Source organism: Rhinopithecus bieti, unplaced genomic scaffold (assembly GCF_001698545.2).
Source record: "Rhinopithecus bieti isolate Rb0 unplaced genomic scaffold, ASM169854v2 scaffold_10657, whole genome shotgun sequence".
In the NCBI taxonomy this organism is placed as follows: Eukaryota; Metazoa; Chordata; class Mammalia; order Primates; family Cercopithecidae; genus Rhinopithecus; species Rhinopithecus bieti.
This window is the reverse complement of record NW_016806691.1, coordinates 466,249-493,935: the sequence shown is the minus strand read 5'-3', so window position 1 is coordinate 493,935 and position 27,687 is coordinate 466,249. Positions and strand designations below refer to the sequence as shown.

At 40.6% G+C, this 27,687-nt stretch overlaps 1 protein-coding gene across 2 annotated transcripts in view; it reads left to right on the top strand.

Annotated features, from left to right (window-relative positions):
• Positions 1–3,575: 3,575 nt before the first annotated feature.
• The window catches only part of CLTC (clathrin heavy chain), a 76,142-nt gene continuing 52,030 nt past the window's right edge, over positions 3,576–27,687 (top strand). For both annotated transcript variants that reach the window (XM_017877422.1, XM_017877421.1), the window contains exon 1: positions 3,576–4,062. In XM_017877422.1, the coding sequence (XP_017732911.1) occupies positions 4,021–4,062 (42 nt within the window). In that variant the 5' untranslated portion in view covers positions 3,576–4,020. The remainder of the gene's footprint in view (positions 4,063–27,687) is intronic.

Sequence of the window (27,687 nt, the reverse complement as noted above, 5' to 3'; positions counted from 1 at the left end):
GCCACCGTGCCCTGCCTAAACCAACTTTTGTGAGATGGCTTTTTAAAGTAATAGCATGAACCACTTCATTCCTCTGCCAGGGTCTGATTCAACCCTTCAAAAACATGGGTGGACCCTATATAATGTGACTTGATTCCACATTAGATCCCCACAGAGCTAGTCTTGGCTTTTCACTTGGAACATGCCCAATGCTGATACAAAGTAAAGACTCACTATAGATCTTATTGCTATCCATGGTACATTATAAAACTTGTCTAAATATTTAAAGGTTTAAAAGAAGCCTGAGCAGTGGATGTCAAGAGTATAAGTCAGGTATATTTCATAGTAAAATTAAAATGCCATTAAAATTTTGTTCTTGCGGGGCTGGGTGTGGTGGCTCATGTCTGTAATCCCAGCACTTTTAGGAGGCTAAGTCAGGAGATTACCTCAAGTCAGGAGTTCAAGACCAGCCTACCCAACATGGTGAAACCCCAGTCTCTACAAAAAATACAAAAATAAGCCAGGTGTTGTTGCTGGTGCCTATAATCCCAGCTCCTCGGGAGGCTGAGGCAGGAGAATTGCTTGAACCTGGGAGGTGGCGGTTGCAGTGGGCCAAGATCACGCCATTGCACTCCAGCCTGGGCGACAGCAGCAAAACTCCGTCTTAAATAAATAAATAAATATTGTTCTTGCTTTGTAAATGCTGCTTTCATTTTTTCATTTTGGAGCGGGGAGCCTTGCCGATAGTCTGTGACTTGTACATTTGTTTACTGGCATTTGATAGGCTGCTCTTTATCTTGCATGAAAAGATAAAGACCTAGCCAGTCTAATCCTACTGGGATTCATATCAGTGGCCTCGGGGGGTTGAGATGCTTCAAAGCTGCTGTTTAAAGGGCAAAACTAAGTATCTTACTTGGATAATACTAAAGTATGTCTTTTATGGCTTTATTAGAATCTGAATTGTAAACATTTGGTACCGTGGGTTAAAGTTCCGCTTTAAAATTAATTTCTGAGTATGTGAGATATGCCTTTTCTTTGTGACTTTTGCAGTGCAGTGAATTCAGGCTGTTTTTAAAAGGTCAAGTTTTTAAAAGGCAGGGGCATTAGTGCCAGGGCTGCTTGAAGATGAACAGCTATGGAGAAATCCTACAGTGAAAGAGGTTGGTTTTTTGTTTGTTTTGAGGTGTCATTCTAGGATATATATATATATATCCTAGTTGTTGGCATAACATTAAAATTAGTGACACAATACAGGTTTCTTGTATAGGTTTTGAGAAACTAGCAGTCCTCAAAATAACAGACCAAGCAATGTAGTTTTTGCTAATGGCACTTGCTGTGACTCATGATAGGGACCTACTGTTGATGAGCATTCCAACAAAAATAGCTTTAACTTCACCATTTATTAACATGGCTACCTTGTTAAAACATTTTCTGAAACCAAAAGCTAGGGTGATCATTTACAGCATTGTCTTATTAAAAGACTATGTCATACTATATCATAGAAAAAAACATTCTGGGTGGTAGAATTTGCTTCCTGGTCTATTAGGTTATCTGTTCTCCCCTCTAACTTAAGGTAATGTCTGAAAACAGAGCCATTCAGGTATTGCTTAGGTAACTAAACCAGTGAAACCAGTGAAACTGCCTTTATACTGTTACCAAGAACAGCGGACTCCCATTACAAAAAAAAATCTTATTACCCTACTCAAATTATTCATCTTTAAAAGGGCATAGAGTTTTTTTTTCTCTTGAAAATTTTTGGATTAATTTGAAGATCATTTCAAAATGATCCAGGATAACAATCTATTTTTCCTCTTCCTAAATTATTTCTCAAAACAATGTAATTTCTGTGTGATGACCTAAGAGTTACTAACAACCTCAGTGCACTTTTTGGTTAGATACTCCACACCAAATAGCTAAAATCAACTGCTTTTGGGATTCTAAATGTACTTAAAGTTACAGGGTCTGTATGAAAATACCAGACACATTAATAAATTAAATTTTGGTGGCCCATTAATGATATGGCTCTTGTATCTCCAGATTCTGAGACTGAAAATGTAACTTGATCAAGCTAATAAATTACTGTAATAAAACAATTACTCCCTTAGAATTTTAATTTAGAATTTGTCTACTTCCAAAAAGGGTTTAAAGCAGTTACTATCAGACTGGCATTAGGTCATTTCAAATGTTGCGGAACACAGAGGATCTTCGTGTATTTAGCTTAACAATACAAAAAGATATTTTGCAAGTATAAATATTCACTCTTACAACATGGTGGTAAGACTTTTCTTTGCAGAACAATCTTTGCCCTGTTACCTGCCAGATTCTTCTCTCATGCTTAGTATGAGACAGTTAAGTAAAAGGGAAAAATACTAAAAGCAACTGATTGGCAAACTTCTCACCCTAACCCAAACTTAGCACACAAAATTAATGTCTACCCAATAGGGTTTTATGTCCTTTAACTGAAAAGGGTACTAAAAATAATTATTGTGAACTTGAGATTTTCTCTTTCGGGGGAGGGTGGGGAATCACCTCTCTTACAAAGATAAAAGGCACAGAATTAAAGTCTTTCATCCTTTATTGGTGCGATTATGAAATATTATGGTTTATACTTTAGCAAGAAAGTACTGGGAAGGTTATTAATCGACATTGAATGCCGTTGATACCTTCATGCTCTTTGAAGACAGGATGCTCCGACTTTGAAGCGCTGCATTTCTACACTGCTAACCTACAGGAACCTATGTTGAGGTGGTCCCACGGAAATACACGACTAACAGTTCATCTCTTTCCTCCAGGAACCTTCAGGTTTTACCAAACATCCTTACCCTAATTATCTAAATCTTTGAGACATAAATTATTTGATGTGGCTAAAAATCCTCCTGCTAGAATTTGAATCCAATCCTTGTACGTTCTGATACTCGAATTCTTTAACGAAACTGATCACTGAGCTAGGCTGACACATGTCCGCCAAAATGTCCGCAGAAACGTTGAGAAGCTGTCATAAGGCCAGCTTGAGAGACATCATAAATGGCCTTCGCTGTCCTTTGAGCTAATTATCTAACACCCGAAGAGAGTGCCGAAGAGAATCTGCGCGTCAGGTTCTCCAACCATCAGAAGGGCGTGTGTGAGGGCAGGGAGGATTTTAAACCCCATTTCAGGCCCCCTCCCTAGGCTGTAGGAAACCACCCACTCTGAAGCCCGGCGGGGGAGAAGTGCTGCAGCCAGCTGCCGAGGGAGCGCTCTGCGGCGAGGCCGTTTCCCTGAGTCACGGAGAGGGCGGGAGGCTGCCCCCGTCTGCCCCGCCACGTCTTCCTGTAAGGGCTCAGTCAAAACAGGCAGGGGTCGCAGGGGAAGGAAGCGGCACCCATCATGCCTCAAGGTGGCCCAACAGCTACTTCACTCCCAGGAGACGCCGCATTTCCTTAAAACGCGCTCTCCATTCTGGCAGCAATCAGCCGACCCTTCCCCACCAGTATCACGTGCACCTGGAAGTACGTGGGTGGGACCTAAAGCGCCCACGGAAGTGACGTCGGTCTCCCCGAGTCGCATGATGTGGCAAAATGCAAAAAAAAAAAAAAAAAAAAAAGTGGGGGGAGAAAAAGAAGATTGGCGAAAGTGATGAGTCTAAAAAAGTAGTCCCTCCGGTTTCTCTGTTTCCCCCCGTGTGGCGTCAGAAGCGAGGCTACGAGCGCACAGCGCCCGGAATTCCTGCGCCCGCCGCGCGCACCGCTCCGTGGAGGGGTACATAAGGCGGAGGAGGTGAGGCGACTGGGCGGAGTTCTGTCGCCGGGATCCTTCCGCTGGGCTCAGCCGTTTCCGGAGTCTGCGCTGCGCCCGGTTCCGCCATTGCGGCTCTCCTGGCCCCTGGAGCCTCCGCCCCCGACCCGACTCAACCGTCTGCGTGCCAGTTTTCTGCGTCCCCGGAGAGGATCTTGCTGAGCCCAGCCTCCCCCCTCCCCTTCTCCTCCTCTCCCTCGGAGAGCCCGGGCAGCCACTGCCCCGCAGCCCCAGTGACAGGAGGAGACCATTCCCCCCGACAGCGCCATGGCCCAGATTCTGCCAATTCGTTTTCAGGAGCATCTCCAGGTGCGGCCGGGCCCAGGCTGGTGAGGGCTATGGAGAAGGTGGTAGGAATAATGAAAGAAGTTGGAGTCTGGGCCCGAGCAGGATCGGAGCTGGAGGGGTGGGGGGGTTTGTCGGTCTTTGGGGTAGATGGAGGAGGGGGCACTATCTTAGAAAGCTTAAACGGTTAAATGATGTGGGGCTTGGATGGAAAGGACGAGAGCTGGGGTGCAAAGGGCTGCAAAGACCAGGCCTGGATCCAAAGGCCTCTCGATCTTGCTTCCTGGATGGCCAGAACTGCGCGTACAAACTCTCCTCCCCATTTTTTTCAGTTCATTCATTTGGATAGGGGAGTGGGAGGGGGGATTCTCCCTTGTTTCTACCGGAGCAAAGATTCTTATCCCCTGGGCCAGTGCGGGGCTGTCACCTTCCATTGCTCTCCTCTTTCCCTCATCGTGTCTGCACCCAGGAGTTGTGGGGCGGGTGGGTTGGGGAGGAGCAACCTTTTTTTTTCCTCCCTCTGCGGCTCTCAACTGAGAAAGGCACCTTCTCCGGTGGTGGGGGTTGGGGGTGGTGGTGAGGCGGTGGCTTGTCTCTTGCCTTCCTTGAGGCAGTAGGGACAGAAGGTCACTGAAAGAACGAAACGAGGGTAGAATGGGAGAACGCATTTCTCAGAGCGATGTCAATCTCAGAGTGTGTGGGGTCGAGCTCCGTAAGGAAACTTGCCTCCCCTCCCCAGTTTTTTTATTTCTCTGGGGATATTGTGTCTCTTAACCCCTCTTTGGTTCTAGAAGGTGGGAAAGAGTGATACAGAGGTTATCTTCTAGTCTTCTCGAGTAGTAGCAGGTAGTTTTGAGTATCTTCCTCAGGATCGCATGGAATTGAACAGAGCCCTGGGGACAGAGCACAGCTGCTCTGAGACCTGCGGGGCTATTTGGTCTGTAACTGGCTTCCCTTTAGTAAGTTCTAGAGTTCTTTCCCATGGTTCCTTATCCTGCAGGCAACATATTGTTGTCTCATCTGGCAGCATGCCAATGGCTGGCCTAGGCAGGTGACCACTGGAAGGCTTCACTGAATTAAACCTCTTCAGAGCTTTTGATTTTCCTGTGTCACCAATCCTGATTTTTACTGTAGATGAAATAATTTATTCCTATTAATTTGCTTTCTTCCCAAATATCCCCTTAAAGAAACCTGCCTCAGCTCTGTCGTCTGAAGGGCTAATTCCATAATGACAGAGAATGCAGTGGTTTGACGTGACACTAACACCAGTGACCTATTAGACACTTTACCATTGAAGACCGTTTTTATTTACGTTCCCCCATTGGTATAACATACATAAAAGAGTCTTGTTAATAAAAGGTTTTAATATTCAGGCTATAAGTAACATAATTTCATATTTCTTTGCAGGTATTACCATGTTTGCACTAGCAAGGACTTATTTTCCTTTAAGGCTTGAAATGTAAAGAATAATAAATCTTTACCCATAAAATGAGTTAAATAATGCACTTTCTTCAGTCATCTATAATTTTCAAATAACTCATCTGAAGTAATGGAATATACCTTGGCATATATATAAAATATATTTATGCCAATAATAAAACACTTTTACAGAAGGTTAAAATGTTAAATAACAAAATGGAATTTTTTTTTATCAATCCAAGTTTAATTGCTGTGGTTACTTTTGTTAAAGTGGGGTGGCAAATGAATGTGGAGAGTTGAAAAAGTGCTGTTCTTAAGTGTGAGGGGAAAACGCGGGCTTGTTTTCATACTAAGCTGCATCTGAAATATCTTTCTGCAGACAAATGTTTATAAACCACACAAAGAATCAAGTACAGCTGCTGTTTATTTTCCATGGCAGATGTATAGCTAACTACTAAATCTTGTGGTGGTTCGAGTAATAGCTTTTCATTTCTTTTAAAGAGGAGACAAGAATTGTTAAATGATCCCAGAGATTGGAACCCAACCTTGTCACTTATTGAAGACAAATTTAATACATGTCTGTTTTGTAACTGGCTCAGAGTTTCTGTAGATACTTGAATGAAGCCATTTTCTTCTCAAATAATTTGAAGATTTTTGAATATAAAGCAGATTTGCAAATGGAAAAATTCAGTCCTCTGTGTTTTGGATTGCTATGTCATGCCTAAAGTTAAGCTTGCTTAGCTAATATGACTATGCTCCAGCTGATTAATTGCAGAGCCCAAATAACTACAGCCTCTTCCATGATAATATATCTCCTGACTTCATTATCTCCTCCCTTTTGAAAATTAATAAGGTTTTGTTTTTTGAAGAGACAGGGTTTTTGCTGGAGGTCAGTGGCACCGTCACAGGTCACTGCAGCCTTGACCTGCTGGGCTCAAGCCATCCTCCCACCTCAGCATCCTGAGTAGTTGAGACTATGGCCATGAACCACCACACCTGGCTAATTTTTGTATTTTTTGTAGAGATGGGGCTTCACTATGTTGCCCAGGCTAGTCTCGAATTCCTGGGCTCAAGCAATCCTTTGCCTTGGCCTCCCAAAGTACTGGGATAATAGGTGTGAACCACTGAGCCCAACTAATAAGGATTATTTTAATTGGCATCTTAGGTCTCTGACCTCTGAGCTTCTACCAGTTTGCTAAGTAGCAGAAGACTTTCTGAAACACGTAGGATTAAAAACTGGAAACAAGAAATGAGGAACTTAAGTATGAGTATAGTTAGCTTGTGAAACTGTAAATGAACTTATTTTTATACCCTTTAACTGCATTATCCAACTGAAGGATCTGTTGTCATCAAGGCATGGACCTACAGCAAATGAATGTTAATAAATGAAGATTTCTTTTTTCCTAGACTGTTTAGACTGATAGTGGGTAATAAATGAGTGCCTATTTGAGCAAGATATTGTTGGAATTGCAGATTCTATAAAAATCCTAGGCTACATATATAAAATATTGCCTGTGATTCTCAATTTTTTGGTGATTCTCAATTTTTTGGCACATTTAGTATCTTTAGACCACTTGACACATACCATTGTATTCCTAGATTCTTTGGGTCTTCAATTAAAAATCTCCCTACCTTGTTCTTTCCCCATTGATGCATAAATGCAGGCACGGAATGTGTTGTTGAGTCAAATGTTAGGGGTTCTTGCTATAGTTAGTTTGGGTTGCAAATAGAAATCAATGCTAAGTACTGGGATTTACTGCATGCTTAGTTGTACTCTCTGGAAGAGGTAAACTTCCTGAAATTATGCTGTAGTCTCATGGGAATAGCTTCTAAGTTTAAAATGTATCATATTCTTCAGAATTTTCTTGATGGTCAGTTTACTCAGCTTAAAGTGTGTGGTTAATTTTAGTGAAAGTGCTTTCACTCTGATTAGGAAATAAGACACAGAATAGTGTGTGTGTAGAACACAGTCATTTTCATTTGAGTATTTAGGAAAATTCACATTTCCGGAACCTTGGTAGTTGCTCTTGGACAATTGTGTCTGAGCATAATTGGAATTTGTACCTTGCTTTTAAAAGGTTCCATTTATATCGAGTCCTCAGCTTCTTTGCAAAATTGTTTTTTCCGTACATATGTTTAACTCTACATGTTATTTGAATTATATTTAACAAGATGTTTTTCCTGTCATTGTTACTGTTGTGGCTTTTTCTCTTTGAGTTATTGTCCAATAGAACTTTCTTCAATGATGGAACTGTCTGCTAGCTACATAGGGATATTGAGCACTTGAAGTGTGGCTGATGACTGAGGAACTAAATTTTGCTTCAATTTCTTTTAATTAATTTAAATATAAATAGCCACAAGTGACAATTGATTCTCATTGAACTGCACAATTATAGGCCATTCTGATGTGTTTTGTAAGTTTGAAGATTTATCTCACCACTCATGTTTATGTATTTAGAATATTTCGTTAGCTAAAATTAAAACGCTCATTCAAAAGTTTTAACTGAATACTGTCTTGGAAAGTGGTGGTGATGAATGATGACTAGCAGCAGACTTCTTGAGACCTTATTATGTGCTGTAAATTTGGCTAGGTACTTTCAGATCTTCACTCAGTCCCCCTAGACACCTTTCTAAAAAGTGAGACTCAAAGTAGTGGAAATGCTGTCCGAATGGGATGTGTACCTGAGTCTTCTGACACAAAATATTTGGCCTTAAAAAGAGAAGTTATACAGTATCCTAGAGTGCTTTTTTTCTGTTGGACTTAGGCCCAGAGAGATGAGTTCTCTTTACTTGTTTATAGATTAACGATGTGGTATAGTAGACAGAACAGGGCTTTAGGGGTTGTTGAAGCCAATGCTGTCCAACAGAAAAATAATATGAGCCGCATACTTTTTTTTTTTTATTTGAGACAGAGTCTCACTCTGTCACCTAGACTGGAGTGCAGTGGTACAATCTCGGCTCACTGCAGCCTCCACCTCCCAGGTTCAAGTGATTCTCCTGCCTCAGCCTCCTGAGTAACTGGGATTATAAGTGCCTGCCATCACGCCTGGCTAATTTTTGTATTTTTAGTAGAGATGGGGTTTTACCAGGTTGGCCAGACTGGTCGTCAACTCCTGACCTCAAATGATCTGCCCACCTTGGCCTCCCAAAGTGCTGGGATTACAGGCATGAGCTGCTGCTCCTGGCCTCACATAAGTAATTTTAAGTATTCTAGCAGCCATGTTAAAAGTGAAAAAACAGATGAAATTAATTAATTTTGGGTTTTTTTGGTAGAGACACTCTCGCTATATTGCTCAGGCTGGTCTCAAATTCTTGGGCTGAAGTGATCCCCTCGCCTTGGCCTCCCAAAGTGCTGGGATTACAGGCATGAGTCACCATGCCCTGCCTAGATAAAATTAAATTTAATATATTTTATTTAACTTGGGCTGTGCAAAATATTATTTCAATATGTAATCAGTGTAAATTTTACTAATGAGATACCTTACATTATTTTTCATACTAAATTTTCTAAATCTAGTGTGTGTGTGTTTTTTTTTTCTTTTTTTGAGACAAAGTCTCGCTCTGTCGCCAGGCTGGAGTGCAGTGGCAGATCTTGGCTCACTGCAACCTCCCCCAACCGGGTTCAGTCTCCTGCCTCAGCCTCCCAAGTAGCTGGGACTACAGATGTGTGCCACCACACCCAGCTATTTGTGTGTGTGTGTGTGTGTGTGTGTGTATTTTTAGTAAAAATGGGGTTTCACCATGTTGGTCAGGATGGTCTCTATCTCTTGACCTTGTGATCTGCCTGTCGGCCTCCCGAAGTGTTAGGATTACAGGTGTGAGCCACTGCACCTGGCTATATATGTTTTATACTTAGATCACATATCAATTCAGACCCTATTTTCATTGGAAATCCTGGTCCATATTTAGAGTTAATAAAATTTACAGTTAGAAAGACAGATTTGGGGCTGGGGGTAGTGGCTCATGCCTGTAAACTTAGCACTTTGTGAGCCAAGGTAGGAGCACTGCTTGAGCCCAGGAATTCGAGACCAGCCTGGATAACAGAGTAAGACCTTGTCTCTATATTAAATAAACAAAAATGAAGAAAAAGAAAAGCAGATATGCAATACTTCAGTGATCCCAAACATACTTAAGTTTTCCAGTAGTTGAATCACTTACTGGTTATTATTTAATTTTAGTTACTTTAAAATTACGGTAATCACACTTCAAGTGCTTATTATCGTATATGGGTTGTGACTTGTGGTTACCATATTGGACAACACAGGTTAAGTCTAACCTCTTGCTTCTTTTTTTCTGGGAAATGGGCTTACTGTCTCACAAAGTTATTATGAGGATCTGAGATCATGTATGTGAAAACACTTTACGTAGCACTTTAGGAGCATTAATTATTGACTAAATAATTTTTGTCCAGTACATTTTATTCAGGTATCTCAACCAATGACACAATATTCATTTGCAGATCCAGCATTTTATGGTGTATAAGTATTTGGGGTTAGTTCATTTACCTAATATTTGAGTACTTACTGCAGATCAGGAACTGTGTTAGACCTTAGGGACAAGGTGGTAAACAGGATGGACTACACCTTGTATTCATGCTTCCATTGATGAGTTGGCAAAGGCTGTTCACTTGTCATTCCAACCATCAATGTTGTCTACTTGATTGTGGATCTTTTATGTATTTGAACATTTGATATTGTGCACAATTTAATACAAATAATTGATATGATACAAAGTTGATTACACTCTGAAACTGCCCCCAAAAAAGAAACTTTTAAATAAACCTTTTATTATGTCCCATGAGTCTCATTGTGTGCCACTGGTACATTTTAAATTAGGGTTCCTAATTTGAAAAAAAATTTGAAAAAAAATCTTAATGAATCATATCGGATAAAATACCCATATGGAATGCCAGTCAGGCCTTTGTTAGAGTTATTGTATGTGTCCTTTTTTAGGGTGGTAGTGTTGAAGTGAATCTTCTCACTTAGATAAGCAGTAGGTTCATAGCTGATATTTTACTCCTATATATTAGAATGAGGCTGCTTCTCTAAGTTCATGTACGTATATGCCATGCCAAAACTACTTCATGAAATAAACGTGTCTTCTGAGCCACAGCAAAGTTTACAGCTCTGGGTGTCTTTTCTTCGATTCTTGGTCAAGTGCCCGTGGCTAATGCTCTTAACTCAGGAGATGGCTGTAAGCTTGGACCTAAAGGTATTATGCAAAACCCATCTGTCAGACTTTTGTGAGTTTCTTCTTTTGTATTATCTCCTTAAATTAAGACATAATTTAAGATATTTTGTCCTATCTTTTTTTTTTTTTTTTTTTTTTTCCTTTAAAATAAAAAAAATTTTAAAATTTTTTTTTTTTTTTTTTTTTTTTTTTTTTTTTTTTTTTTTTTTTTTTTTTGAGACAGGGTCTCACTCTGTTACCCAGGCTGGAGTGCAGTGGCATGATCAAGGCCCACTGCAGCCTTGACCTCCCTGGGCTTAGGTCCTCCCACCTCAGCCCCCCAAAATAGCTGGGACTACAGGCGTGCACCACCAAACCCAGCTAATTTTGTATTTTTTTTGTAGAGTCGGGGTTNCTTCGATTCTTGGTCAAGTGCCCGTGGCTAATGCTCTTAACTCAGGAGATGGCTGTAAGCTTGGACCTAAAGGTATTATGCAAAACCCATCTGTCAGACTTTTGTGAGTTTCTTCTTTTGTATTATCTCCTTAAATTAAGACATAATTTAAGATATTTTGTCCTATCTTTTTTTTTTTTTTTTTTTTTTTTTTTTTTTTTTTGAGACAGGGTCTCACTCTGTTACCCAGGCTGGAGTGCAGTGGCATGATCAAGGCCCACTGCAGCCTTGACCTCCCTGGGCTTAGGTCCTCCCACCTCAGCCCCCCAAAAATAGCTGGGACTACAGGCGTGCACCACCAAACCCAGCTAATTTTTGTATTTTTTTTGTAGAGTCGGGGTTTTGCCATGTTTCCCAGGATGGTCTCAAAATCCTGGGCTCAAGCAGTCTGCCTGCCTCAGCCTCCCAAAGTGCTGGAATTACAAGTGTGAGACACCAAGCCTCGTCCTATTTTTGAGGCAATAACTCTTCAAATCTTATTTGTCCTGAAATCTAACCCATAAAATCAAAATACATTGTCCATTATAGCTGTTTGAGCACCTGTTATGTGCCAAGAACTGTATTAAATATTTAATGTTTATTATCTCATTTAATTAGCAAGGGAACCCTTGTGCTTAGGTCGGATTAGCCTTATTGTAGAGATTGGGCAACTGAAGTTCATAGCAGGTAACTTTTAGAGTCTCACAGTTAGTGAGCAGTCAGATTTTTAATACTTGTTCTTTCATTTGGCTCATTGCCTCATCTGGTAAATGGTCTGTATCATTTGAACTGCAAAATATACCACAATTGTTTGTATCTATGCTGTGATGGTCTTTGATTCTAGTAGTACTGTCGTTTGTTTTTCGGGAAATATTTTTTATGTTATGAGAAAAGTAGGAGACAGCAAACTAACATCTGACTTTATGCCTTGAATGATTATTTAGGTATATATTTTTTAAGGACTTTATTTCATATTGGAAAATTGTGCAGGATGATTGGGATCCGGTTAACTTGTAGCCAGGATTATCTGCATCCCTCTCATAAGACTGAACTTGTCACACTTGCCTATAGACTTTTTCTTACAGAAAAGAATGAATGTGTTCCAGTCTGCAGCCACTTGTGAAAGGAGGAAACTTCTGCTTTCTGTTTTACTGTAAATTCATGTTTTTGTGTTTATACCTAAAAATAGAAGCTTGAACTCAAGGAAGGCAATTGTGCATGAAGGGGTAGGAAAGGAAGGTGACAATGGAATATATTTGTTCATTTTGACTAGCATCATGGTAGAAGGGAAAATGGTTACAGACTTGTAGAGTTGTGCTTTGGAGGCAGACTGCCAGTACTGTTAATACTTCTTATTCCTAATCCTTAGGTAAATAAGGATTTTAAGTTCTAAAGTAAAACAGTTTTAAAGATTATTTCTGAAACAATAGGAACCAGATCCATTAAAGCCGTATTTTGTTATGTTAAACAATTTAAACTCTGCAGTGTGCTATTCTGGAAAATATCTCAGATGTTTAATCTGGGCTTATCTATTTGATTCTGTCAGGTTTTCAGCTTGTCTCAACTTCCTCATTTATTAAAACAATATTTCCGGTTAATTTTAAAGTTAGACTGCAGTATGTGTTTGTCTTTATAGTATAATATTTAGCCCTTAACCCTTTACAGACACTCAAATATTAGTTCTTCCCCTCCACTCTGGAAGAGTTTCCCTTTGTCCACTTGAGTTGAATATATGTGCCATACTAAAGGAGAAAAACTACCATCTACCCAGTTATTGAAGCCAAGATCTTGAAGTTACACCAGACTCTCTAATTTCTCATTTTCTGCATCTATCGATTTCTGGAGTTCCTCAGTGATGCACACTGCGGGGTCTCAGGGATTAGTTTTTCGTGACCCTGGGTTGAAACTGGGAGTCATAGAAGATGAAAAAAATGGGAATTGGATTGGGAGTTGACTCTGTCATCTAGGCTGGAGTGCAGTGGTGCAATCTTGACTCACTGCAACTTCTGCCTCCCAGGTTCAAGCAATTCTCCTGCCTCAGTCTCCTGAGTAGCTGGGACTACATGTGCCCGCCACCATGCCTGGCGAATTTTTTTGTATTTTTAGTAGAGATGGGGTTTCACCATGTTGGCCAGGCTGGTCTCAAACTCCTGACCTCAAATAATCTACCCACCTCAGCCTCCCAAAGTGCTGGGATTACAGGCGTGAACCACCGCGCCTGGCCAACTTGCATTTATTTCTGATTAGCTGCTCATCTGAGAAAGGTGGCTTAAAAAAACCACCAAAGTGGACAGACTGAAGCTAAAGACTATCAGTATATATGCTCTGCTTGGCAAACAGCTGACTTTGGATAGATCTCATTATTTAAAGATGAATAATAAGGGGGAAAAGACGAGTAGAGAGAACATGGTTTACAAAAACCCATCTCTTTCTCCAGTCTCTGCAATACTCTGTATTTGGTTATATTGAACTATGAAAATCTAAGGCAGGTTTCTTTTTTTTTTTTTTTTTAACCACAAATACCCTCAGGAAAGAGTCTCCTTATGAAAAGCCTTACTGAATCTCCATAGTATTGTAGGCTTGAAATCAACTGGATTAGTGAGAGACAAATTTTACACATCTACAGTTCTCCTGTGTATGACCTCACAGTTGGAACTGTTGGATGTTATAAGCAGATGATTTAAATATCCCTTGAAAAGCAGTCCATTCGGGCATATTTCTAGAGATGATTTTTTTTTTTTTGAGATGGAGTCTTGCTCTGTCACCTAGGTTGGAGTGCAGTGGTGTGATCTCGGCTCACTGCAACCTCCACCTCCCGAGTTCAAGCGATTCTCCTGCCTCAGCCTCCCAAGTAGCTGGGATTACAGGTGCCCACCACCATGCCTGGCTAATTTTTGTAATTTTAGTGGAGACAGGATTTCACCATGTTGTCCAGGCTGGTCTCGAACTCCTGACCTTGTGATCTGCCTGCCTTGGCCTCCCAAAGTGCTAGGATTACAGGCATGAGCCACGGCACCCAACCTAGAGATCATAATTTACATAGAAAGATAAGGGAAAAACAACTCTCCTAATATGCAGGTAGATTTGATGTTATAAAATTGCATCAGTATGATTGCACTGGAGTGGATTTTTGAAAAGCATTGTGAAATGGAGATGACTTTCTAGTGCTGATGTCAAAAATGCATATGAAGAGTTTAAATATAATTTTGTTTGGTGTGTTTTGTTTTTTTGAGACAGGGTCTTGCTCTGTCACGAAGGGTGGAGTACAGTGGCGAGATCATGGCTCACCACAGCCTCGACTTCCCAGGTTCCAGCCATTCTCTCATCTCACCTCAGCCTCCCAAGTAGCTGGGACTGCAGGCATGTGCCACCACACCCAGCCAATTTTTGTATTTTTTGTAGAAACGGGGTTTGGCCATGTTGCCCAGGCTGGTCTCGAACTCCTGAGCCCAAGCAATCTGCCCGCCTTGGCCTCCCAAAGTGCTGGGATTACAGGCGGGAGCCACTGTGCGTGGCCTGATTTTAAATGTCTGTAAAGTAAGTGAAATGACTAGTTGAATTGTACATTAAATATATCTAATCCCTAAGAGTTTATAATGTAAAGGGATCAAAACTTTCAAATAATAAAATTAACCATTTTAAAGTGAACAATTTAGTGGTATTTAGTGCATTCACAGTGTTGTGCAGCCAACACCTGTATCTAGTTCCAAGACATTTTCATCTCCCCGAAAGGAAACCCCATACCCGTGAAGCAGTCCCTCTCCCATCCCCCTCCTCCCATCCCCTGGCAACTGCTAATTTGCTTTTTGTCTCTATGGATTTACCTATTCTGGATATTTTGCATAAACGGAATTATACAATAAGTGACCATTTGTTTCTAACTTCTTTCACTAAGCATAATATTGGAGATTCTTCCGTGTTATAGCATATATCAGACTTCATTTCTTTATGGCTGAATAATACTTCACTGAATGGATATATCAACATTTTATTTGTCCTTTCATCAGTTGGTGGACATTTGAGTTCTTTCTACCTTTTGGCTGTTGTGACTAGTGCTGTTGCAAACATTCATATACAAGTTTTTGTTTGAACGCCTGTTTTCAGTTCTTCTAGATACATACTTAGAAGTGGAATTTCTGGGTCATATGGTAATTTCTCTCTTTCAACTTTTTGAGAGACCACGAAACTGTTTTCCACAGTGGTGGCACCATTTGACATGCCCACTAGCAATATATGAGAGTTCCATTTTCTTCACATCTTCTGACAGTTTTTTGGGGTGTTGGGATGATTAGTCTAACTGGGAAAATAAGTACCTTATTTGGGCCTATATAGTATTTTTAATTCTGTGTGTCCACTCCCAAACTCTGTAGCCCTGCCCTCCCTTATATTGTGTGTCCTGTTTTAGATTGTTTCCATTTCTTCTGCGACACTGCATATACCCCTACATGTATCTGTGCTAGGCATACATCCCTGTAACTTCGTGGCATTGTTGTAATTGCTGTGTACCTGTTACATATACTGAGTGGAAGGGAGTGTCTCGTTTGCTGTAGAACTCTCTGTGCATTAGTGTAGTGTCGGGCACACAGTAGCTGCTCAGGAATTTTTTAAATGTGTGATTATTGGGAAAACTACAGAGCTAGGGAGAGATCTGAAGAAATACTAGAAATTTTTTTCAGATGGAATCAGAAGAAAACTTTAGAAAATTGTTGACATCATCTGTGGCATGCAGCAAAAGTTGATGTAAAAGGAACAGAAAGACCTATGGAGATAATGGGATGTAATAACATAAAACATACTGAGACAATTGGTTTTGAAATCAGTTAAGAGCAGAACTGGAATTCCTACTCTGTGGAATGAATCAGCAATGTGGAAGGAGTAATATGATTTTTTTTTTAAGATTTTTAATTTAGGCTGGGTGCAGTGGCTCACGAGGTAGGTGGATTGCTTCAACCCAGGCATTCGAGACTAGCCTGGACAGCATGGCCAAACCCTATCTCTACAAAAAATACAAAATTTAGCTGGGTGTGGTGGCATGTGCCTGCAGTCCCATATACTTGGGAGGCTGAGGTGGATGGATCACCTGAGCCTGGGAAGTCGAGGCTGCAGTAGGCTGAAATCATGCCACTGCACTCAAACCTGACAGACAGAGTAAGACCCTGTCTCAAAAAAAAAAAATTAGAAGTAAATCCCAGAATTAAGTAAAAGTGGTGTGTGTGTGACAGAAGAGATTACAAATTTAAGAATTTTAGAAACCAAAATAATTAGAATGGAAGCTTTTTTCAATGAAAGAAAACTTTGGTAATTTGAAAGAACCAAAATTAAAAGGGTTTAGTGTTTAGAACAGGCCTGAGGAAGTTGTAATACCATGAATTTAAAAAAACAAAACAAAAGAAACTCAGGAGGCCAAAGCACAAGAATTTCTTGAACCCAGGAGCCGGAGGTTGCCTTGCGCTGAGATTGCGCCACTGCATGCCAGCCTGTGCGACAGAGCGAGACTCTGTCTCAAAAACAAAAAAAAAAACCCCAAAACTATAAGCATCTAGGGCACATCCTCTTCCTGACCAAAAAAATCAGGGTAATAGTAGTTTTTCAACCCTGAATTTTAGATAGTGAAGCAGTGTCTATAGTTTTGAGATGGAAAGTGTCTTGTTTTTAGAAGACATGAGTCACAATTTGAACCCCCAGAGAGCCTCTGAGAGCCTAAAACCTGTTTTTTCTCCCTTAGATTGTTTCCTCACTAGTAATGACAAAGTTACAGTCAGCACAAAATAAGCAAAGGGGACAATTTCACACAAAAATTGTACATAAAATATTGAGTTTGTGTTAAGTTGCTAAATAATGGATGCTCAATATGTATTAATTGAAAGCAAACCATGGTGGTTTAATCATTTTAATGTCAATTTGAACTCCCTGAATTTGTTAATATTAAATCATTTTGAGATAATCTGTAACTCCTCATGCTGATTGTTAGTTATTTCATTCACTCATTTGAAAACAGTATTTGTGGCATTTAAGCTCACAGGAAAATACTCCAGGACGAGTGCAGTGGCTCACTCCTGTGATCCCAATACTTTGGGAGGCTGAGGTGGGTGGATCACTTGAGATCACGAGTTTGAGACCAGCCTGGCCAACATGGTGAAACCCCGTCTCTACTGAAAAAATACAAAAATTAGTCGGGTGTGATGGTGCATTCCTGTAGTCCCAGCTACTAAGGAGACTGAGGCAGGAGAATGGCTTGAACCTGGGAGGCGGAGGTTGCAGTGAGCTGAAATCGTGCCATTGCACTCCAGCCTGGGCGACAGAGCGAGACTTCATCGCAATAAAAGAAAAGAAAAAAAAGAAAATACTCTAGTGACCCAATTGTAAAATAAAATGGTTCTAGTCTTATAACTTGTAGCACCTAGTAGGCTGAGTGTGCTTTAAATAATTGATCTAACTAGAATAATGTGGGATAGAGCATAATGTCTAATTTCCTGGGGTCCCTCAGTATAGGGTAGAAAGATACATGAATATATACAATAGTGATAGGGTTGACGGAATGTAATACTAGGCTCTCACTTAAATGTATATTTGTGAAGTCGCTGGGAAGTTATGTCACAGAATGAAGTTTCTCAAGGATCTTTATAACTTGAATATTAAGGGGACTGTCCAGACGTTTTATTCTCATCAGGAAACCAAACCTTTAATGTCTGCCTGGTTACATTCATTTGTAACATCCTTTATGCTAAGTCAGCAATAAGTGTTATATATATTTTCTGAGATGAGGTCTTGCTCTGTCACCCAGGCTGAATGCAGGGGTGCAATCACAGCTCGCTGCAGCCTCTGCCTCCTGGACTCAAACAATCTTCCCACCTCAGCCTGCCAACTAGCTAGGACTACAGGTGCACACCACCACACATGGCCAGTTTTTTAATTTTTTGTAGGGACAGGGTCTCGCCATGTTGCCCAGGCTGGTCTTGAACACCTGGGCTTGAGAGGTCCTCCCACCTTGGCCTGCAAAAGTGCTGGGATTACAGGCATGAGCCACTGTGCCTGGCCTTGAACCCTCAAAGTAAACCCGTTTCTGGTTCTTCGAATGGTAGGTTCGGATATATTCTGCACAACTTCTCGCCCCTTCCATTGAATGTAGCTATGGTGGCAGCGTTGGGTTGTTTTGGGCTGCTGAATTGCATTTACACAGGGGCATAATCTTGGTAAGTCATATCCATCTCCAAGATTTGGGGCATAAAAACTCCTGTATTTCCCTGCAGCTTGGTTAACATTGGCCTAATTGATCTGATATCATGTAATTATTGGATTACTTTTTTAAGAATGCATTAAATATAAAGTTTTTGAAAATTTCCAATCAGCAGTTGATTACAAGTAGGAAAAATTCTTTGTCTTTGAGCCTCCTGGTAGTTTACCAAAGCTCATAGTCTGACAACCTGTCTCCAACTGTGGTCGCTTCCTGAATATATTGCTTAAATTTGGAGTTTGTGACCAGAATCAAAAATTCTAAGAGACGGTGATTCTCTCAAAGGCTGACATGGAGTAGAAAAAAACTACATGTTTAAGTGTGGGGACAGCAAGCGTTAAAGGCATTTTTATTTGTTGCTTGAAATCTTTGGAGCCTACAGAAAAGAGTGGCTGGTATCCTGTTGATGGAAGAACTAAAGGAATGCTGCATTCTCAGCATTTCTTATTTCCTGTAGAATACAGCAGCTGCAGTTTTTATTTGACATTCTGCTAGTTTCCAGGAAGGGCTCAGTGAAGTGACTGCTGTCAGCATCTTTTTTCACTGTAATTGATACTAGAGAAGGTAGAGGATGTTTAGGAGCTTTTAAAGGAAATTATGCTTAATGAAATACTTGGGTTAGAAAGTTAACCAAATCTTTAAGTACTGACTTAAAAATTCTTGTATTGAGAGATTAATGGTATCAGAATGACATACTAATATCATCAGGTCTCTCAGATTGTTGACCTATTAACTCTATAGTGGTAACACTTCTTTTTTTTTTTTTGAGACGGAGTCTCGCTCTGTCGCCCAGGCTGGAGTGCAGTGGCGCGATCTCGGCTCACTGCAAGCTCCGCCTCCCGGGTTCACGCCGTTCTCCTGCCTCAGCCTCCTGAGTAGCTGGGACTACAGGCGCCCGCCACCGCGCCCGGCTAATTTTTTGTATTTTAGTAGAGACGGGGTTTCACCATGGTCTCGATCTCCTGACCTTGTGATCCGCCCGTCTCGGCTTCCCAAAGTGCTGGGATTACAGGCGTGAGCCACCGCGCCCGGCCTATAGTGGTAACACTTCTAAAGTCCTTGGTAAGATACAAAATTCATTTGCAGAAAATTGCTCCATCTGAAATATAGTAGCTCATACATACTTCCTTTACATTTTCCCTATTTAGATGAAACAAGGAGGATCTGGAAAGTGTGAAGCCAAGCAATAATTGTGAAACATAAGTCCTTAGTAATGCTGTCATAAACTGGTTTTCATGTATTTTGATTTTCAGCTGATATAGCTGGTGAATGAGTTATACTACAAGTTTATGGGTCGTTCATTAGGAAACAAACTCTTAAGTATACTTATAGAGAAGCCAATTTCCAATGAGTTTATTCTTAACTGATCAAATGTGAGAACTGCTGGTTGAAATTAGTATGTTCAAAGCAAATCTCTTACTCCTTTAATTATGTGGTGTCTGTAGGCACAAACAGATAGATTGTGAATGATTGCTTAGAGTGCGCCTTGGTGCTAATGGAGAGTTGTCTTTAAGTAGTTAAAGAATTAGGCCTTGAAAAAATTATGATTTTATTTGGTCGTATGTCTTAATTAGGCCTTGAAAAAATTATGATTTTATTTGGATGTATGTCTTAAGCTAGCATTTTCTGCCCTTCTTAATGTATATAGTATTGAATTAAATATATTAATAGGACCATGGCCTCTTTGCTCCTCTTAACAATATTTTCATAGTTTGATCACTAATATATTCTGTTAAGATGCTCATGCAACACCGCTAAGTTTCCTGATTCCTTGATGTATCAGGGTTTCCCCATTCTGTCTTTAGGAGCATGTGAACAAAGCAAATTAGCCCAGGTAAGGTTTGAGTATATAACAGTAGCATGATGCCAAAACCAGTCTGTTTAAGAGCAGTCTATATCGACTGGGCGAGGTGGCTCATGCCTGCAGTCCCAGCACTTTGGGAGGCCGAGGCGGGCAGATCACCTGAGGTCAGGAGTTTGAGACCAGCCTGACCAACATGGAGAAACCCTGTCTCTCTAAAAATACAAAATTAGCCAGGCACGGTGGCACATGCCTGTAATCCCAGCTACTCGGGAGGCTGAGGCAGAATGGCTTGAACCCGGGTGGTGGAGGTTGTTGTGAACCAAGATCGCACCATTGCACTCCAGCCTGGGCAGCAAGAGCAAAACCACGAGCAGTCTATGTTATAATACCATAGTCCCAGAACTAGAAGTTCATCAAATAGAGTGCTCTGTGTTCCCACATTAAGAACTTGATGTGTGTTAAATCACCTTAACCTTTCAGGTAGCACCTAGGCATGCTTCTTTGCTCCCTCTCAAGTAAGGATGGATACTTTTTTCCCTTTCCATTTTCCATATTTACAATCAAATGGAGTATATTTTCAAAACCAAGACAGGAAAAACAAAGTTTAAACCATTAAAAACTGATGAGCATTCAACGTAGATTTCTGAGTCTCATTGCTAATGTGTTTTTTTGCTTGTTTGTTTGTGAGACAGAGTCTTGCTCTGTCGCCCAGGCTGGAGTGTGGTGGCGCAATCTCGGCTCACTGCAACCTCTGCTTCCCTTGTTACCCAGGCTGGTCTCGAACTGAACTCCAGGCCTCAAGCCATTCTCCTACCTCAACCTCCAAAGCACTGGGATTATAGGTGTGAACCACCATGCCCAGTCTTGTATTTGCTTGTCTTTGTTTGTTTTGCTTAAACATTGTAAGTAAATTCAGGCTATCATATTTTACCTGTAAATACTTCAGCTTGCATCTTCAGAAAATAAGGACATTTTCTTTCTTTTTTTTTTTTTTTTTGAGATGGAGTTTCACTCTTGTCATCCAGGCTGGAGTGCAATGGCACAATCTTGGCTTACTGCAGCCTTTGCCTTCTGGGTTCAAGCGATTCTCCTGCCTCAGTCTCCCAAGTAGCTGGGATTACAGGTGCCCACCACCATGCCCGGCTAGTTTTTTTTGTTTGTTTTTGTATTTTTAGTAGAGATGGGGTTTCGCCATGTTGGCCAGGCTGGTCTTGAACTCTGGGCCTCAGGTAATCCGCCTGCCTCAGCCTCCCAAAGTGCTGGGATTACAGGAATGAGTCACCACATCTCGCCAGGACATTTTCTTACTATATTATTTATAGCGCCCTGATATTTAAGAACAATATCAGAAAACCAGTCGATATTTAATATTTTCTGTATGTCCCTGGATAAATGTGTTGCCGTTTAAAATCAGAAATCCAGAAGATCAGGTTGTATCTTTCAGTTAGTGTCTTCTGAAGTTTCTTCCTTCTTTTTTTTTTTTTGGAGATCGGAGTCTCGCTGCTGTCGCCCCAGCGCTGATGCGTTTTGTTTTTTTGTTGTGTCAGTGCCCGCCAATCTTGGCCTCACTGCAACTCTGACTCCCAGAGTCACGCGAATTCTCCTGCCTCCGCCTCCCGAGTAGCTGAACTACAGCGCTGGGGTGCGCTGCCACCGCATGCCCGCTGAATTGTTGTGTTATTTTTAGTAGAGACGCGGGTTTCACCGGTGTTAGCCAGGATGCGTCTCGATCTCCTGAAACGCTCATGATTCCGCCCGTCTCCGCTTCCAAAAGTGTGGGAGTACGTACTTGAGCCACCGCACCCAACCTGAGAGTTTCTTAAAAAAAAAAAAAAAAAAATTTTTTTTTTTGGCCTGGCGCGGTGATTCATGCTTGTAATCCCAGCACTTTGGGAGGCCGAGGCGGGAGGATCCCTTAAGCCCAGGAGTTGGAGACCAGCCTGGGAAACAAAGTGCTACCTTGTCTCTACAAAAAAAACAAAAAATTAGCTGGGCATGGTGGCGTATGAGTGGTCCCGTCTGTTTGGAAGGCTAATCTATGATCAGTAGTTAAAAGAAATTCACACCCAGAGCTTCAGCCAACCTATGGACAGCTGAATTAAGCAGCCCAGGAGTTTGAAGCTGCAGTGACACATGGTCAGGCCACTGAATTCCACCCTGGGCCACAGAGCAAGACCCTGTATCAGAAAAAAAAGAATTGGAAGTCCTAAAGTGTAATTTTCTTTTCTCCTCACCTCCCCAACAAAAACAAATTTAAAAAAAAAAAGCATTTCATAGTGTCCGAGTCAGTTAAGCAGCCAGAGACCACAAATCTATTATCAGTAGTTAAAAGAAATTCACACCCAGAGTTTCAGCCAACCTATGGACAGCTGAGTTAAGCAGATAATAAAATGCAAATACAAAAAAGCTAACCTTGAGCTGGCTTAAAGTACTGATATGTTGTATATGTTAATAGTTAATATCAGTGAGCTCTGGATTGCTTGATCCCAGGAGTTTAAGGATACAGTGAGCTATGATCACACCACTGCACTCCAGCTTGGGTGACAGAGTGAGACCCTATCTCTTAAAAAAAAGAAACAAAAAAAAAATAAATATATAAATAAATAAATAAATAAATAAAAATAAAAATAAAGTGCTCGCTTCGGCAGCACATATACTAAAATTGGAACGATACAGAGAAGATTAGCATGGCCCCTGCGCAAGGATGAAAATAAATAAATAAATAAATAAAAAAACAAAACAAAGGCAGTATCTATTGAGCTGTTTGATGTCAGGCATTGTTCTTTGCATTCACATTAAATCTTCACACCTCTGAGATATATGTCATCTCAGATGTTTCATATGAGGAAACATAAACACAGCCTCTGTTCTCTAGATCAGTAGTCCACAACCTTTTTGGCATCAGGGACCGGTTTTGTGGAAGACAATTTTTCCACTGGTTGGGGGTGGGAGTGGGGTGGGATGGTCTCAGATGAAATTGTTTCACCTCAGATCACCAGGCGTTAGTTAGATTCTCGTAAGGAGTGAGCAACCTAGATCCCTCGCTTGCACAGTTCACAATAGGGTTCGCGTGCCTATGAGAATCTAATGCTGCGGCTGAAATGGCAGGAGGTAGAGCTCAGGCAGTGATGCCTGCTCATTGGCTGCTCACCTCCTGCTGTGTGGCCCAGTTGCTAACAGGCAACGGACGGATACTGGTCCGCAGCCTGTGGTTTGGGACCGCTGCTCTAGATTATGGGGAAGCCGAAGTACTGTTTTCTCATTATAAAAACAGAATCCTACCTTTTACTTCCCACCTCCCCCTGTTAATGGAAGTTGGAATGGAGAAGGAAGGAGATGCCAGGGAAAGGAAGCATTTTAAAATCATTTGTAACATGTAACTCCAAGGTACTTCAGAGTTTTAAAGAATAAATAGGGAATAAATTTAATTACCTTTTAGATCCAGGTTTAGGTGCCACTTGCAGGCCACAATCTAATCTGGAAACCAAATGAGTTACAAAGTTTGGGTGCTTTTCTATAAAAACAAGGAAGCCGTTTATTTGTATACTTTGTGTCTTGTGCCATTCCGTTGGAAAAGGGCGGAGGAAATACTTTCATATGCTACAGGATAGCTCTGAGATGCAAAAGTATCTCTAATTGCTTAGGGAAGAAGGGTATTACTGGAAAGATGGGGTGGGTGACTTTTCGTAGTATAACCTTTTGTGAGATTTTGGTGCTTAACTGTATGCACATGATAACTATTCAAAAAAAACAAGCCCCTTTTTTTGGACCTTAGTTTACTGACTCCATATTCTTGTAACAGCAAAATTAAAATTCTTTTAAGTTAAAAAAAATTTTTATCATAGGAATTTCCAAGCATGTCTTAAAATAGAATATCCCCAGCTTCAACACTAATGGCATTTTGCAGATTGAGAGGATAATAAAATGTAGCTGTAGTTTGGATACTACATGTATCCAGATATACTACATGTATTTCAGATATATCCTCTGAAAATACCTGCAAGTTTATAGAGAATGTTGTGTGTGTCCTTTGACTTTATCCGCGCTTAGTTCCATAGTCTATAAATCAGTTTCTGATTGGGCACAGTGGTTCATACCTGTAATCCCAACACTGGGAGGTCGAGGTGGGAGGATTGCTTGAGCCCAGGAGTTCGATACCAGCCTAGGTAACATAGGAGAACCTGTCTCTAAAAAAAAAATTAGCCAGGCATAGTGGCACCTGTAGTCTCAGGTACTGAGGAGGTTGGGGTAGGAAGATCACTTGATCTTGGAGGGTTGAGGCTTTAGTGGTACCACTGCACTCCAGCCTGGGCGACAAGGCGAGACCCTGTCTCAGTAAATAAAGAATAAACAGTTTCTGTGGTATAGTTTATATACCATCACACCTTTATAACTGACTGAGAATACTTTATGGTTAGTATGTGCTGTTTTGAAAATAAAACCTGTTTTAAAATGTGTTGCATTTTAAAAGTTTTAATCTATATTGATATTACTAGACATAGTTATATAGTTTGGCAACCCTGTTATATGTTCCTATTGTAAGGGTATACCTAAACCAGACTGGCAGTTAATGAGAGTGACTTGTCCTGTTATTGTGTGCTTTGGCATATTTCTCTTTTGAATATATAACAGGAAAATACGGGAAGAATTGCTGAGTGTTCTAAACATTCTCATTTGCAAGGAACATCAGTAAGGAAAACAATCTTACCTACCTTATTTGAAGAGGTGGAAGCAAATTTAACCTTCTGTTAGCCAATAGGAATAGGTCTGTACTAAAAATACACAAATTAGCTGGGCGTGGTGGTACACACCTGTAGTCCCAGCTACTTGGGAGGCTGAGGCAGGAGAATCGCTTGAACTGGGGAGGTAGAGGTTGCAGTGAGCCGAGATTGCGCCACTGCATTCCAGACTGGTGACAGAACGAGACTCAGTTTCAAAAAAAAAAAAAAACTTGGAACTTTAGAATTATGTTCATGTTTGCTGGTGTTTTAACTCAAACAGGGACATAAATCCTAGGGAAGTAACCCATATCACTGTTTTTCTAATAACTGCATTTGTAGTAGAATAACACTACATTCACTAGTAGAGGTTGAGGGAGAGAGGAAAAGAAGGAATTACAGGTTACAGGATACTTTTCTGTTCTTGTCTAGACTGAGGCTGAGGCGGGTGGACCACGAGGTCGGGAGATCGAGACCATCCTGGCCAACATGGTGAAACCCCATTTCTACTAAAATACAAAAAATTAGCTGGGCGCATTGGCGCACTCCTGTAGTCCCAGCTACTCGGGAGGCTGAGGCAGGAGAATCACTTGAACCCGGGAGGCGGAGATTGCAGTGAGCTGAGATCAAGCCACTGTACTCCAGCCTGGCGACAGAGCAAGACTTCATCTCAAAAAAAAAAAAAAAAAAAAGTTTGTCACTTGCCTCCTGTTTAATTTTGCATTTTTTAAATAAAGGATTTATGTCTATTCCACATGGAGTATTTTGAGTAGTACCAATACATTCCTGAAGGAGATCAAAAATATATATGCATAGCTCTCTTGGTAGCATGTGTTTGAGAAAGTAATATAAGGATTACATAGATTAGGGTTGCAGGCAATTCTGTCCCTTTAAAGCCAGATCTTTTATTTACTTAATTTTTAAAGTTTTTGCAGAGGTGGGGTCTCACTGTGTTGCCCAGGCTGGTCTCAAACTCCTGAGCTCAAGTGATCCTCTCGTCTCAGCCTCCTGAAGTGCTGAGATTATAGGTGTGAACCAAGGTGCCAGGCCAAATCTTTGTTTTTTTTCTACAAGTAAAACACCCTGAGGCTGAAGGTAATTGCTGACTGATGCAACGTGTTTTTCTTACTGCTTCTTTTCTGGGGATCTAACAAGGAATTGGAAACACAAGTTTTTGACTTTCCTTTTTCCTCCTATTTATTTTCTGATAGTGTTTTCTTAAAGTCATCTTCCACATGCCTCTGAAGTTGAGGAGTAGGAAGGAATCTGTTAGAATCATTTGGGGTTCAGTTAGTAGTGTCTGTGGTTTACTTTCTTTCGTGGTTTTGAATTTAATTTCACTATTTGACTAACACTATTTTTACTCCGACTTCCTCAAACACTGTGGGACTTAAACTGTGACAGGTGAAACTCAGTGCCTTAGGTGAAGGCTTGGTAGAGACTTAGAAACATAGAATTCTTACAGGGTAGCTTAGGATTCTTACAGGATAACTTAATTGCTTTTAGGTATATAGCTTTATGAACTTTATGAGCCCACTGGAATGTTTTCTTCAATTATTGAAAGGCTGATTATCAATTAAACTTAACGAGTCTAATGACCCTCTACTCAGAAAAATAGATGTGAGATCCTGGCTCAAAAGAAAAGTTAAAGTCAGGAAGAAGTTAAAATTAATGGTTTATAAGCCTTTACTATAAGTAAATATAAGTTACATACTTTAAAGCTAGTGTATTTGCCTTGCATTACAGCATATACTTGAGGTTGTAAAGCAGGTTAATCTTCTACTTTATTACGATGTTTGTATTAATGGTTAGACAGTTGTTTGACTCCTTGCCCCTGTATTCAGTAACGGAGTTACTGTAACTACACTTTATAACTGAGTTATAACATTTATAACTCAATACCAGCAGTAATTGAGATAGAAGAGTGAAGAGAAAGCAAAATGTAGCCTTGTATTCTTATATCTTATTCAGAGCCTGGCCTGGTTATGTTTAAGCACTACTAGCAGAAGAGTTTGACAAACGAATTTAAATAAAATACAGTTAACTTGGCTGGTTTAGTCCATAAGATAATAATGACAGTGGTGGTGTCTGTGGAGGGAAACTGTATTGCTAGAGGACAAGGGTGACAGAAAGACTTGATTTTTTTTCCCATGCTTTTTCTTTTCTGGTGTGTGTGTGCATTTTGTACCATGTGAATTTATTATATTATCCTTGGAGGAAAGGGGGATAAAACTAGTCTGGCCAAGGTTAATAAAATAAAGCCTCCATTGTAGCTTCTTTTAGTAGGACTTAATCTGTTACACCATAGTTAGTCACCCAGAGTATTAATAACCTACTCTGGTAGAGATTTCCTCCTAGTAACTAGTGACTTTTGTTCTTACATGCTTAATTGTTTTGCAAAGACCTACCATCTTTAGAGCCTCTATATTTGTTTAGCAGATACTTTAGTATTTTCTGAGTACACAAAGCAAATCTAATTCCATTATTTTCCTTGTTAAAATCCTTAAGTAGCTCCCTTTGCCTGTAGAATAAACTCAGGATTCTTACTGAGGTATGTTTAGCTTGTCAGTCTGGCCCTTGCTCATCTCTCTAACCTTAATTCTGTACTCCCTCAAGCCGATATTGTTAGAAAAGTACTTGTAGTTCCCTTAGCCAACCACACTTTTACATCTCTGTGCTTTACCACACGCTCTTTCTATTGAGAATTATCTCGCCTGCCTCCTTTGAACACATTGCTTTAGCTATGTAGCCTTTGACAAGATCCCTCTTACATATCTTTGTTTTGGCACTTTTTGCACAGAATTAGAACTTGTTTGCTCTTGCTATTCAAGTTCCTTTATTTAGATCAAGAACTCTGTGACATTTTAAATCT